General features: G+C 42.6%; 1 protein-coding gene across 1 annotated transcript in view; it reads right to left on the bottom strand.

Annotated features, from left to right (window-relative positions):
* Nucleotides 1-6,230: 6,230 nt before the first annotated feature.
* Nucleotides 6,231-12,684, bottom strand: part of CASQ2 (calsequestrin 2) — a 78,759-nt gene continuing 72,305 nt past the window's right edge. Inside the window, exons 9-11 of the mRNA XM_077119789.1 lie at nt 10,039-10,139; nt 8,657-8,731; nt 6,231-7,548 (exon numbers count right to left, since the gene is read on the bottom strand). Of these exons, the coding sequence (XP_076975904.1) occupies nt 7,333-7,548; nt 8,657-8,731; nt 10,039-10,139 (392 nt within the window). The 3' untranslated portion in view covers nt 6,231-7,332. The remainder of the gene's footprint in view (nt 7,549-8,656; nt 8,732-10,038; nt 10,140-12,684) is intronic.

The following is a 12,684-nucleotide window of genomic DNA, read 5'->3' as shown; positions in this document are numbered from 1 at the left end:
CAGGTGGAAAGAGGGGGCAGTTGCCATTCATTTGCTAGCATCCTTCAGTTACGGAAGTAATCACTGGAGAAAAGCAGTAAGTCCAAGCTTTCTGGCGATAATTTCTTATTTTTTTGATGGATTCACTGCAGGACTCCATTCAGTGGTGCATTTTTCTGGGACCTCTAAGTTACAACATGATGAACCAAATTTGATTTCTAGGCAGTTGTTCATGACTGCGGCTGTTGCAGAACACAAGTCCAGGTGTTATGCCAGCAAGGATGAGGGCAGGGAAGATATTGGCTTACTGTGGTGGTGAGTTTAACTTGCCTTGTGGATGGATAGTTTCTTCAACAAAGGTGCTAGGGACAGGGCCAAAAAGACCTGGGTCAGGTCTTGTTTGAGAGAAGACTTTACATTTCTGGATTTAGAACCCAGCGTCAAACTGAAAGGTCAGTGATGAAACCGCTTATCTCTTATCTGACGGAGTCACAACCCTTTGTGCAAAGTTGTGGCAGGGACCTTTGGTGTTCTCTCCAATTAATGAACACGACCCTTTGTAACCAGGTAACCAGCTTCCATTCACAGTCACCATATGCTTATGACAAAGCCTAACTGTGAGTTCCTGCATAAACTGGATGGTGGGTTCTATTGAGACATTTTAAAACACATATACATATAAATGAATGACTTGCACTACCAGCAACCAACTGCACAAGTATATTTACTTAGAGTCATAAGGTTTATGCTCTGAAACCTCTTCTCATTGTAACATTAGTAACAAGATCAGTATCTGTGACAGACACATTATGTACCTGATGTATTCGATTAATTTTTGGGTTCTCTAGTCACAACTTCCCTCCATCCCAATTAACTGTAAAATGTTTTACACTTTACATTTTTTATACTGGAAAATAAACTGAAATCCCAAATCTTATACTCTCTATGTGATTATTTCAGTCTAAAAAGTTGTTCCCTTTTCAGGGAATGTTTTCACTTGCATAATTTTGACAACCTTTTAAAGCTTGCCTATCCATTTCCTATAAAAACCAAGACAACTGTAGTCACAGGTTGAGTGGAAAAGTGGAATTGTTGTAACAAAAACTAATTGTCAGAATGACTGTGATCAAAATATTTTAAATGAGTAGATCACTAAAAAAATTAAACCTTAGGCTCTAAAACTCGGAGGTGAAACAAGCCTTTGGAGTAAATCATCCAGTGAGAAAACATCTTTGAGTAAATTGGTGTGGGAGGTAGGTGTCAGATCCCCACATTTGGAGGTAGGGTAAGGGTTATGGACTGTTGCTTTTGTGGGTGATTTGGAATTCAGTTTAAATTATCAATTTATTTTAGATCAATCTATTTAAAGAGAATGTGCTTATTTGACAAAGAAATTTTAGAACTTGCCTTATGCTCAACTTTACCTGTATAGAGTACTGGTGGAACATAAATTCTTTATTTTGCATAAATGGGGAACAGAGAAAGCAGTTAATTTGAAAAGAGTCATTGTATAGATTGTTGATAAGCTCTGTTTCTATGGGTCATCCAAAATACAGAATTTATAAATCTGCACAAGCAAATCCTACTAGAGAGAAAAGTAAAGTCTTATGCGGGCATAAACTAGGAGACTCATAGACTTTCTTTTCATTCATCTCCTATGATAAGGCTGTAGAATTTTCAAAGAATTTTGAGAAAATCATTGACAAATTTTCAGATTATGGAACTGGAGTGAGGGCTGTACCCTCACTGGGTGAGGGTGGTACCAGGTCAGGCCACTGACTGCCCACCAGAGGCAGACCCTCCAGCAGTGTTGGCATGGCCAGTGGCCTTACTTTGGAGAGACTTGGTAACTCTGTATTGGTGTCACAAACATCTCATTAAAAAGTTAAGGTTGGCCTGAATAATCCAAAATCATATTTGATTTTGGGGTGTATTCTCTGTATTTACATCTGAATGTTTTTCTGCCATTCCAAGCATTTTTAATATTGTATGCAAAGTAAGGAGGCACTTGTAGCACTGGTACAAGATGCTTCAAACATTTTTCCTTTTCTAGCTTCCTACTCAGCTCTCCTGTGTTACCCACTCATGTTCACCTTTTGAATCTGCACATGGCAAACTCTGAGGGTATGTCAGTTGAAGGTTTGGGTTTGAATGAATGAATGAATGAGAATGTGATAGTCCACTCCATTCTAAACTACTAGCTATAACCCTATGATATATAATTATCTTAGAGGGATCATTGGGATTTTGCAGTTTCCTAGTCATCGCTGCCCTTTTAGCAATTCAGATTGATAAAAGAACATGTTAGTCAAAAAAAGAGACATCCCAATTCACCTTGTGGACATCTGAATCTAAGGATGGATTGGAATAAATGACTTGGCACTTGGGTGGCTGTGGTTGTTCCATTCTCAGAGACTGCAGCTTGGCACTGCTCTTATCATCCCAGGCTACATTGCTTCCCATCATATAACAGCTATATTTCTGGGTGCTTTGGCTAATCTAAGGAAAGAAGCCATCCATGTTGGAAACTTTTCCATGAGCCAAGGAAATTCTGTGTTCTATTTCTTTAACATTTGGCTATCCTAAGCAAGTCTGAACAGACACTATGTCACCAAAACCTTCTCAGGAGAAGACTGGTTTTTGATAATCTCTAGATTTGTTTTTGCACATTCTTACAGAGAATAATAACTGTCAAATTAGCCTTGCGAAGTGCTTAGGGAATTTTTAGTCAAACATGATTTATTAAGTACTTGCCGCAATGTAGGCACTGAAGATAGAGTGGAATCAGCCAGCTCTTACCTAAGGTTGCTTTCAGACTTAAAGGGGGAAGAAGACATGCAAGTAAATGTGCAATATGTTGTAGGCTTCAATACAGAACTCTGCACAGGCTGCAGTGAGGGGTCCAAGGAGGAGATGGTCACTCTGCCTGGGAGAATGATAGAAGTCACAAGAGTGGATAACATTTAAGGTAAGCTAGTTGGGGAGGTTGCCAGGCAGGGACAGATGGGACGGGCAGGCACTCCAGTAGACAAACAGCATAAGCCAAGATTTGGAGGCATTAGGCAGCCAAGCAGCTTTCACCAACTGAGAGTTCTAAGATTACAAGGGGCAGGTGGTGGGGAGGCATCATGAGAGACAAGGATGGTCATGTAGAGAGGCAGCTCACAGAGACCTTAAGTGTCCTACAAAGGAAATTCACTTTGATCTCCTAACAAAGCTAGACCTGGCCACCTAGCTTATTGATGGCGGGGCTGACCAGACTTCTGCTAAAATAGCAACTAGGCGCCGTAATTCCAAAGGAGGCACCTCACGTGTCCAGCAGAGAAAGATGGACACCAAGGTGGGTGCTCCGTGTATACAGCAGAAATCACCTCCAGCCAGTTGGGTGCTTATCTAATCAATAAGCCCAGATAACACCAGCCAATCAACACTACTCAGACTTTGCTTTCCTCATGTGAAGGAAAGACAGTTCAAGGACTTTGGGTTTTATGAGACCTCCCCCAATTGTGCTTCCCAACTTCAAACTCCACAGCCTACACTCTAAATTTGGCAGAAGAAAACTTTTACACTCAGTGCTCACCCTTTGACCTCTTAGTCTTTAAAAAAAATGTTGTTAAACACCCATTGGGAATGAAGAATTGGAAGTGTTTTTTTATTTTATAAAGATCACTTTGACTGTAGTGTGCAGACTGGATTTGGAGATGGGAGGCGTTAGTAACCCAGACGGGAGATTGTAAAAGCATTGACAAACAGTAGCAGTGGGGTGAAGAGAAGGGGATGAGACTCGCTCCCCATTAGGTATGGGAGTGGGAGAAAACTAAATGGCACTAAAGTGTTTAGCTGGAACTCTGTTGGAGAGCGCTGGCTCTTCCCATCTTCTGCTTTGATAAGCCATTTGTCCCTACATCTTAGGGTGAAGTTAGTCTCTCAAAAGTCCCATGTTTTGTGTGTGAGTTTCCAGTCTTTTCCTCTTCCCCAATGCACCTTAAATCACTGTGAGGCAACAGCACACTTGATTCCCTTGGGTGGGCTGCACTGGGAGAAAGGAAACTGGAAAGTCCTTTCTGCTAAGTGCTAGTCTCTGAATTATTGCTTTTCGGTAATGATGATGATATTTTGGACTCTTTCTGACCTAGTTTCACAATTGGTTCAGATCTCAGGGAAAAGGTGGGTGCTTTTCTTAAGGGCATCCTTTTAGAACCCTTCGGCTTTGTTGGCCTCAGGTCCCCATGGAACATGCACATGGGGCTGTCCAGGGGTAGACAGTTGGCTTTAGGAGCTTGAAACTCAAGAGAGAGTCCTGGCTAGTGACATAGCTGGATGAGTCACCACATGCTGATAGCATTGAAGCCTCAAGTGGGATGCACAGACCCAGGGGAGTGGAAAGGCAGTGATTCCCATCCCTGGCTCATGTCAGTCACCAGTAACTCTTTAAAATGCAGAAGCTCAGGTCCCTGCCCTGGAGATGATGCATCAGTAGATCTGGGCTGGTGGCAGGCATCTAGGTTTTCTAAAATAAGTTGCGGTATGATTTCTGATGCTCATTCAGCCAGGGTTGAGAAGCCCTGGTGAAAGAGAGGCATTCAAGGGCAGCGCTGCAGGAACCACCAAGCACTTCCCAAGGATGTGTATATCTAGGTGTGTCAGTGATTGTTTATTGAAAGCCGTTTGATAATGATCCGTGACTGGCAGCACTGCTAACATTCAACAAATAGTCAGCTTCCCAGGTGTGATGCAAACCAGGACCTGGACAGGACAAAACCTTTTTACAGTGAGGACAAGTACCCTTAAGTTATGTTATGATTTTTTAACAGAAATATATAAAAAATGATTATAAATTCTTGATAACCCAATCAATCTTATTTTTTCCAAACAGGACAGCCAAATCTTGTGGTTCTAATGAGCCTACCTCTCCAACATTGTTTAGATTGATTTGGCCTCCAGAATGAAGAATAAAGGGTGTCCTAGGTCAAGCAGTAAAGAGAATTACGGAAAATTCACTTGAGTCCATCTTAAGACACTATCTGACAAGAAGAAAAGGAATCCTTTGCCTTGATTTAAGTGTAAAAACAGGGTTATATTTATATTCCTTAGAAGTGCTCTGTGGTCCTGGGAAAATTACTTGATCCTTCTGTATCTCAGTTTCTATATCTGTAAGATGAAGAAAATAAGATCCACCTCCTATGATCATTTCCAACAGCTTAGCACAGTGCTCCAGGCACATAACAAATGTTTACTAAATATCATCTTAAAAAAATTTAGACCAACAACTAAACTTACAGATATAGCAGCTTAACACTCAGTACTTCTAACATGGACCACCAGGACACAATTGAAACTACATGCATATTACTGAAAATGAAACAATTCCCAAGGCTGGGAAGCAGACCGCTTTCATGATGGAACACATACCTTGGCTATGTAAAAGATTATCTTCAAAGATTGCTTTGAAGATTTACCTCTTCAAGACCTTACTTGAGGTATAGCTGGGCCTGGGTGCATGGCAACACAACCCAGCTTGGGAAACATCTGCCTCATTTTGGGAATGGGAAGGAATGGTTACTGAGGCACTGTACATGCTATTATCTCACAGCGCAGGGCAATTATCCATGTTATGGTCACTCAACTATTCATCCACCAATTCAGCAAATGGGTATCTGTTTTATACTGGACAAAGTGCTGGATGCTGGGGATATGAAGATAAACAATCCCTTGCCCCAGGAAGCTGACAGCCTAGTGAAAGAGCAGACATGTAAATAAATGTAATAAATTGAGCAAGTGCCATAGTTCACAGAAGAGTTGGAGGCACCTTCAGGTCACCTGGGCAAATGGTTGGATGGTGACATGACTCATTCAAACTGGGACTCCAAACACAGGAGGAATGAACGTAGGGCAGAAGGCAATAAATCAGGTTCTGTGTGTGGATTTTTAAGTTCTTGTGCAACACGCAAGCCAAGATGTCTAGAGGCAGTTGAATGAGTAGGTCTAAAACTACGGAGAGAGGTCAAGGTTAAGAGACCCAGAATTGGAGATTATTAGCACATAGGTGGTACTTGATGGGTATGGATGATATTGCCTTGGAAGAGTAAATAGAGTTGAAAGAGAACCTGTGAAACACAGCATGTGAAGGGAAAGCAAAGGAATAGGGACCAGAAAGGAAAACATAGAAGGAATGATCAGAGACAGAATAGGTGCCAAGAGAGAACGACCAGAATCAGAAAATCAAGAGAGGCACTTGAAGATAGTTTCAGTATTTTCAAAATATGAGTTTAATGACAGTGTTATATTGCTTCCTACTCCATAAAAAGGATTATCTTAATTTTAAATAATTTGCGTGTCTTACACATGTGTTGAAAGGAGAAAATTAAATTAGACCATTATAATGCACACTTAATACTAAAACTACAGTATAACTTTCATGACAGTTCAGAAGGCACTTTGGGATATTTTTTTGGCCATCATTATGAACTCCAGTTATCATTGCACTGGTCAACAGTAGGAGTGCAGATAAACCGAGTTAACTGACTCTTGGATAAACCAAACTTCACCCTAAATGAAAAGGCTCACTAGCAATGTCAGAAGGGGTATCCAGCTCAGCTGTCCTAATCAAAATATGAACCCATCAGAAAATTTAAAAGCTTTAATCCTTCTAGCTTTCCCCCGCTCCTGTGTGTATATGTGAGATGTCATCTAGAGAGAAGTCCAGAGAGCAAATCAAGCTCCCATCTCAGTAACCTATGATACTAGAAATGATGATGGTGATACCCATACACGTGTGTTTCAAGGTCACTCAATAGCCATCCAAACGTTTGGATTTGAGTTCATCATGGTTTGACCTACATTTTAATTAATCATTTTAATAAAACCAAATGAAGCCAATTCATAACTTGGTTCCAATGCCAAGCCTTCCCTGAGAAGGATCCTTGTGGCTTGAGTAGAGAGCCTAATTTATTTTCTAGGCATAGGGGCTAGATGGGCTAATCATGTATCTCCCCTGGGCACTGATGATAAGGCCACACCATGCTTATGAGTTAGTAAGCTGTCGATTCGGTTACTGTCAAAGTCAAAGACAATAGTCAACTTGAGTAGAGGCATTAGGGACATGTTCCTCCCAGACTGCCAGATTCCATCACTGCCATGACCCTGACGGCGACCATGGGAATAATCCTGGGTGGGACTGCAGGATCTAGGAAGGCATTACTTGCTGAATTGTACTGCTCCTGATGAAAGGGGATGGGAAAGAGATGTTGGAAAAAGGAAAGGTGCTGGCTTGGTGCAGGGCAGGGTCGATGCTGCCCCCTTTTGCGGTATGGCAAGGAGTTGATATGAGAGGGCTTTCATTTGGAGTTGGGGCTACTCATCATCATCATCACTGTCATCATCCTCTTCATCAGACTCATCATCATCGTCGTCGTCTCCATTGTCATCACCATCATCATCATCTTCATCATCGTCATCATCATCTTCAGTGTTTATCTTTCCAGACAGCACATCCTCGATCCAATCTTCCAACTCCTCGGCTGTCGGCAGGTCATCATCGTCTGGAATCTCCATCCAGACACTGTCAGCCTACAGTGAGGGAGAGAAGCGAGGGGGGAAAGGGTGAGCCACACAAGAGGGTTCCGAGCAGCTCCGATGAGTGGTCCCCAGATCACTTATATTTATCAGGCATGTGTATGCATTATTAAATGGAAATGTCAAGTTGCAGACTGGTATACAGAGTCTCCAGGTTGTGTAATATAAAGGAAATGAGTGCTCCATTATAGAATTTCTGGTAGGACACGCATGAAACTACCACAAATGGTTCCCTTAGGGAATGGGGCTAGGGATGGAATCAGAGCAGAGGGAAACACCTTTCCTTTCACCTATATCCTACAGTTCTATTTTAAAATACAGTTCTGTTTAATCTACTGGAGCAAATTATTATTAACAATAATAATTTATAAAGCAATTTACAAAATAAATGAATATAATGTTCCCCAGGTGACTGAGCTCCTACTAAGAGAGAAAAAGGAAACTGCTAACAGGTTCACATTCACAAGAGAGTCCTTCACAATTAATGATGGCTCTAATGGATCTTCCATGACCATCACATTCGGTCCATTAGGTCCCTGGTTGCATGTGACACATTTCTGTTTGCTATGGTGGAGTTGCATCAGATGTGGCGATAGAGGTCTCAAAGTCCTCACACTCTGCCAGCCCACCTTACCAGCCTTTCCCAACCTGAATGGTGGGGAAAACTCTCCTACCCTGGACCCCTTAGTGACTTTCTTCCTTTCCTTCTGTAGGCCTGGCCTCCTCCTGGAGTCTTGGCTGTAGGGTGGTTGCCTGCATATGCTTCTAGGGCACTACTGCCTTATTATTCAGGGTGCAATGGCAGCTCCAGGTGTGGATTTCCCTTGCAAAGAAATCTTATTGTGGGGGCTTTGGGAAGAAATAATAGTAAAGTTTACTTGGATAGGAAGTTCCAAATAGTCCGTGAATCATGTCAGACTGGCTGCATAAGCAAAGGATGGTGCTGAGAGCTGTGGAATCACACATTGGATGAGGGACAGAGGCCAGGTGTGGGCCACACTGGTGAGTTTCCTGAGCTCCCTCGAAAGGGGCTGGACTCCTATCCAGGACCTCACAGTCTAGGCCGAGGGAGCCCAGGCAAACTTTCGCAGGGGTTACTCACATCTGTCACATTCACCACCCCAATCTGCGGCTTGAATAGGTCAATCTTGAAAGTCTTTTCCCAATAGGCAACGAGCTAAAGCAACAAAGAATAATATCAGACAGCAGGCAGAGTGTATTTCCAGTTCAAGCCACTTTTTGTGGCTAGACCCACCTGTGACTCCTTCACAGAAACTAGGTCACCGTCAGTTAAAGGAAACAGCTGTAGGCACTTGAGAAATTGAAGACTTGGCCCCAGCCTTCACACACGTTAAGCAAACATTAAAAAGAGATGTCAGAACACAAACCATGAAAACATGTAATATCAAAGCTTCCATGGCTATAAGGAAGAATATTGCAGAGATAGCCCAAAGTTGATTCCCCAATTACTTGTGGCTGTTTTATAGTTTATGTATGGTGAAAGAGCCACTTCCCTCTACCTCTATTTCAATGTCCCATTTAAAAATACTTTACTTTGTGCCACTGTGCTACAAGAGATTGCTGGGAAAGCAATTATCTGCCATAAATTGGTATATATAAATAAGAAGAAGACATGGACATTTCACCAGGGATGGGTCCTATGCTGGTTTGAAACTGTTGTGTACCTCAGAAAAGCCATGTTCTTTAATCCTCATTCAAAATTGCTGGGTGATTAAGTTATTTCCATGGAGATATGACCCACCCAACTGTGGATGTGACTTTTGATTAGGTGGTTTCCATGGAGATGTGTCCCCACCCATTCAAGGTGGTGTCACTTACTGGAGCCCTTAAGAGGGAGTCACTTTGGGAAAAGCTTTAGCGCCCATGCAGCCAGAGACATCTGGAAACCCAGAAAGAAAATGCCCCCGGGGAAGTACTTTGAAACCAGAAGCCTGGAGAGAAAGCTAGCTGACATAGCCTTGTGCCTTCCCAGCTGACAAAGGTGTTTCAGATCCACTGGCCTTTCTTGAATCCAGGTATTTTTATCTGGATGCCTTAGTTTGGACATTTTATTGGCCTTAGAAATGTAAACTTGCAACTTAATAAATTCCCTTTTTAAAAAACATTTCATTTCTGGTATATTGTATTCCAGCAGCTTTAACAAACTAAAACAGGCCCCATGGGGACAAATCCCTGACTTTGGCAAGACTAAAGAAATTAAAGGACCATGATGCTAAGCAAATGGAAATGTAGAGGTAAAAAGTCTCCCAAACAAATACCCTGCCTGATCGGGGCTGGGGATAGTCAGGAATCTGAAAATCAGAACAGTCTGAAGATGTCTCCCTTGGACAAATCCAGGCAAACATTTAGAACAGGAAAACTGCTGACCATATTAAGTAAAGCTTGCATGTCCCTACCTAGTTCATATTGTCTTTCATACTTCAGGGTCTTATACCGAATGGGACCCAGGATGGGGCCACTCACCAGAGGAAAGTCGTCTGGGTCAATCCACACGATGCTCAGGTCAGGGTTGTCGGTATTATCCCTGGCAACCTGTTTCAGGATCTCCAGGAACTCATAGCCATCTGGAAGAGGGTTCAAGATGGCTGAGTGATGCCTGCACACACCTGGCTTCTAACACGGAGAGCAGAAACTGCAGTTGTCCTACAGGGGTTTCTTGGCCCATTTAGTGCATGTCCTCGATTATAGGATTATTCTACGAAATGAGTCAGATGAGACCTCCAGCCAACAGCAGTTAATACAAAGGAAACAATATAAATTTTAAATAAAGAAATGAAAATTCACAGGGAACTGGCTGGTTCTTGTCTTGAAGGTCAAGCTCCATTCACTAATGTGCTTGCAAGAATAAACTGATCAGTCGTGGGTCAGGAGGCTCAATTCAAAGCCTTGCATGGTCCACCTTGCCCTGTGCCATCTCTTGTAATGGATAATGTACTGTCTCCCGCAGTTCCCCACACCATTTGCTTTATGGACCACTTGTTATATGATGATTTAAACTGGACCCTTAGTTTTCTGCAACCTGAGATTCCTAAAACCTTCCGACTAAGTGAGTTTCTGATTTATAGCCGGTTTCACAGCTTTCTTTTCTTTCCAAGTGTGGTTGGATAATACTTTGAGATAGTAACTGGGTTTCCCATTCTCTCACCATTTCCTTGTATTCTTTGCCTGCCCCATTCAGTTAGCAGCATTCTTGGGGAGGGAAAGGATGATTCAGAAGAAAAGCCTAGATGAGCCTAATAAATATCAAGAACACAGACTTTTTAACTTCAAAAACCTAAACTTGAAGGACTAGGAGCATAGAATTTATGCCAGAAGCAAAAATTTTAGAAGCATGTTTAATGAAAGAAAACATACCCTAAACCCTCAGCACCCCCACCTAGAAACTGAGAAAAGAATTTAGATTCTGGTAGGTCCTGAGAATAAGCTCTGTGCCTGCCTATGTTGTATGCATGGGCACCAATACAAGCCATGTGCAAATGTGGAGGGAACTCCGCAGTTTCAGGGAATCTTAGTGTATAGAGGCCCCTATGCTTTGCTTCTGAATGGAACCCAGGAAAAAAAGTCCCCAAAATACCTCGGAGAACCACCCAATGCTAGAAAAGTCTGCCAGGAGATTTTGGCAATGGGCCCAAGAGAACCACATAAAGATCCTACACCCCTGGGAAAGGCACAAGCCGCAGCACCAAGGTAGTAAGGGGTCTTAGATGCCCCAGCGAGTTCTCTGTGGTTCTCAGAACTTGGAAGAAGCTGAGAGGAGAGGCAGATATGCAGTTGGAATGGAGAGGACCAGCGGTGAGGTGCTGGCAATAAGGTCTAGAGTCCAGCAGAACGACAGACGGCTCTGCATGCCAGTGCGGGTGGACAATGATGAGTGAGCAGATGTAAACTCCAGCCCCCTACACCTGGGAACCAATAAGACCCTGGACCCCTAGGATGATGAGGGGAGGGGGAGCATTAGTTGTCAGATACATTTTCTCCCATTCAGTGCTACTGAGCTGAAAATAGAAATTCAGGTTCAGTTCTAGATAATAAAGAAAGTTATATTTCCTGAACTTGTGGCCTGAAATTTATACCTTCCATACAAGCAATTCACCAATCGCCTGGAAATTTACTGGGATGATTGTGCTTTCTTTGCAAAGTTTTTCTTTCTTTGTCTGGGATTCCAGCCAACTCCAACTCCTCTCTGGGGCCTCTGTTTGACAAGTCCCTCCATTCCCCTGGCACTAGTGCTAGTTTTTGTTTGGTGCCTTCGGCCTCTTGGTACAAGATTTCTCTCTATACTTCCTCATCTCTAATACAGCCCAGGCAAATGCATACTCTTCTTAGCATCTCTGCTTTGGGTCAGCTACTCACCCATCTAAAAGGTTCAGACAGGGACCCCCCCGCAGCTGGAAAGCAGAGTGACCTCTAATGCAGAAGAGGGGCCTTATGGCCTGTGGCCCCTTCCTGCCTAGGTGATATCTTTTCCATCTTTGCTCTGAATTATATTGCAAATTAGATTGTGTGACAGACACCTGAGATCCAACTTCTGCGCTTTAGAGTCCATTAATCTACCACTGCAGGGGCCTGGGGTGGGGAGCACACCTGCTGCTAGGAGGTGTAGGTGTGGCTCAGAAGATCAAAGGTGGGAGTAAAATGTAAAAGTGGCCTTGACTAAACAGAAATTTATGGAGAGGAGGAAATTCCACAATACAGAGGCAAATTCAAGTAGAAAGCACCTTGAGGTTCAAAAGACTAATTCACACAAAGGGAAGGGTACAAGTGTTATAGGGGAGCCAAGATCTGCCCTCAGAGCTATACACTGAGTAGGAGGCAATGCTGCATTTTTCTGATGGAAAAAAAAAAAGGGCCCACGTAATGCTGGGATTTTTAAAAAAGGAAAGTCATATATCATACAAGAACCTTTACTAGGTTATTTTCTGGAGTAGGTTCAGAGACAAAAAGAAAAAGGCTGAAGAAAGGGCTGAAGTTGGGTTCTGCTGGATTTAAAAATCAAATGGATTGGCATCTTTACATCAACAAGAGAAGTCAAATGTATGACTTCATTCTCATCTTTAAGAATACGAAAGGTTTTAGTGAGGAGAATGTTCTCTATATCTGCTAAGAAAC

Source organism: Tamandua tetradactyla, chromosome 11 (genome assembly GCF_023851605.1).
Source record: "Tamandua tetradactyla isolate mTamTet1 chromosome 11, mTamTet1.pri, whole genome shotgun sequence".
Lineage (NCBI taxonomy): Eukaryota > Metazoa > Chordata > Mammalia > Pilosa > Myrmecophagidae > Tamandua > Tamandua tetradactyla.
Note: the sequence above shows the minus strand (reverse complement) of the source record. Positions and strands in the feature narration are given on the sequence as shown.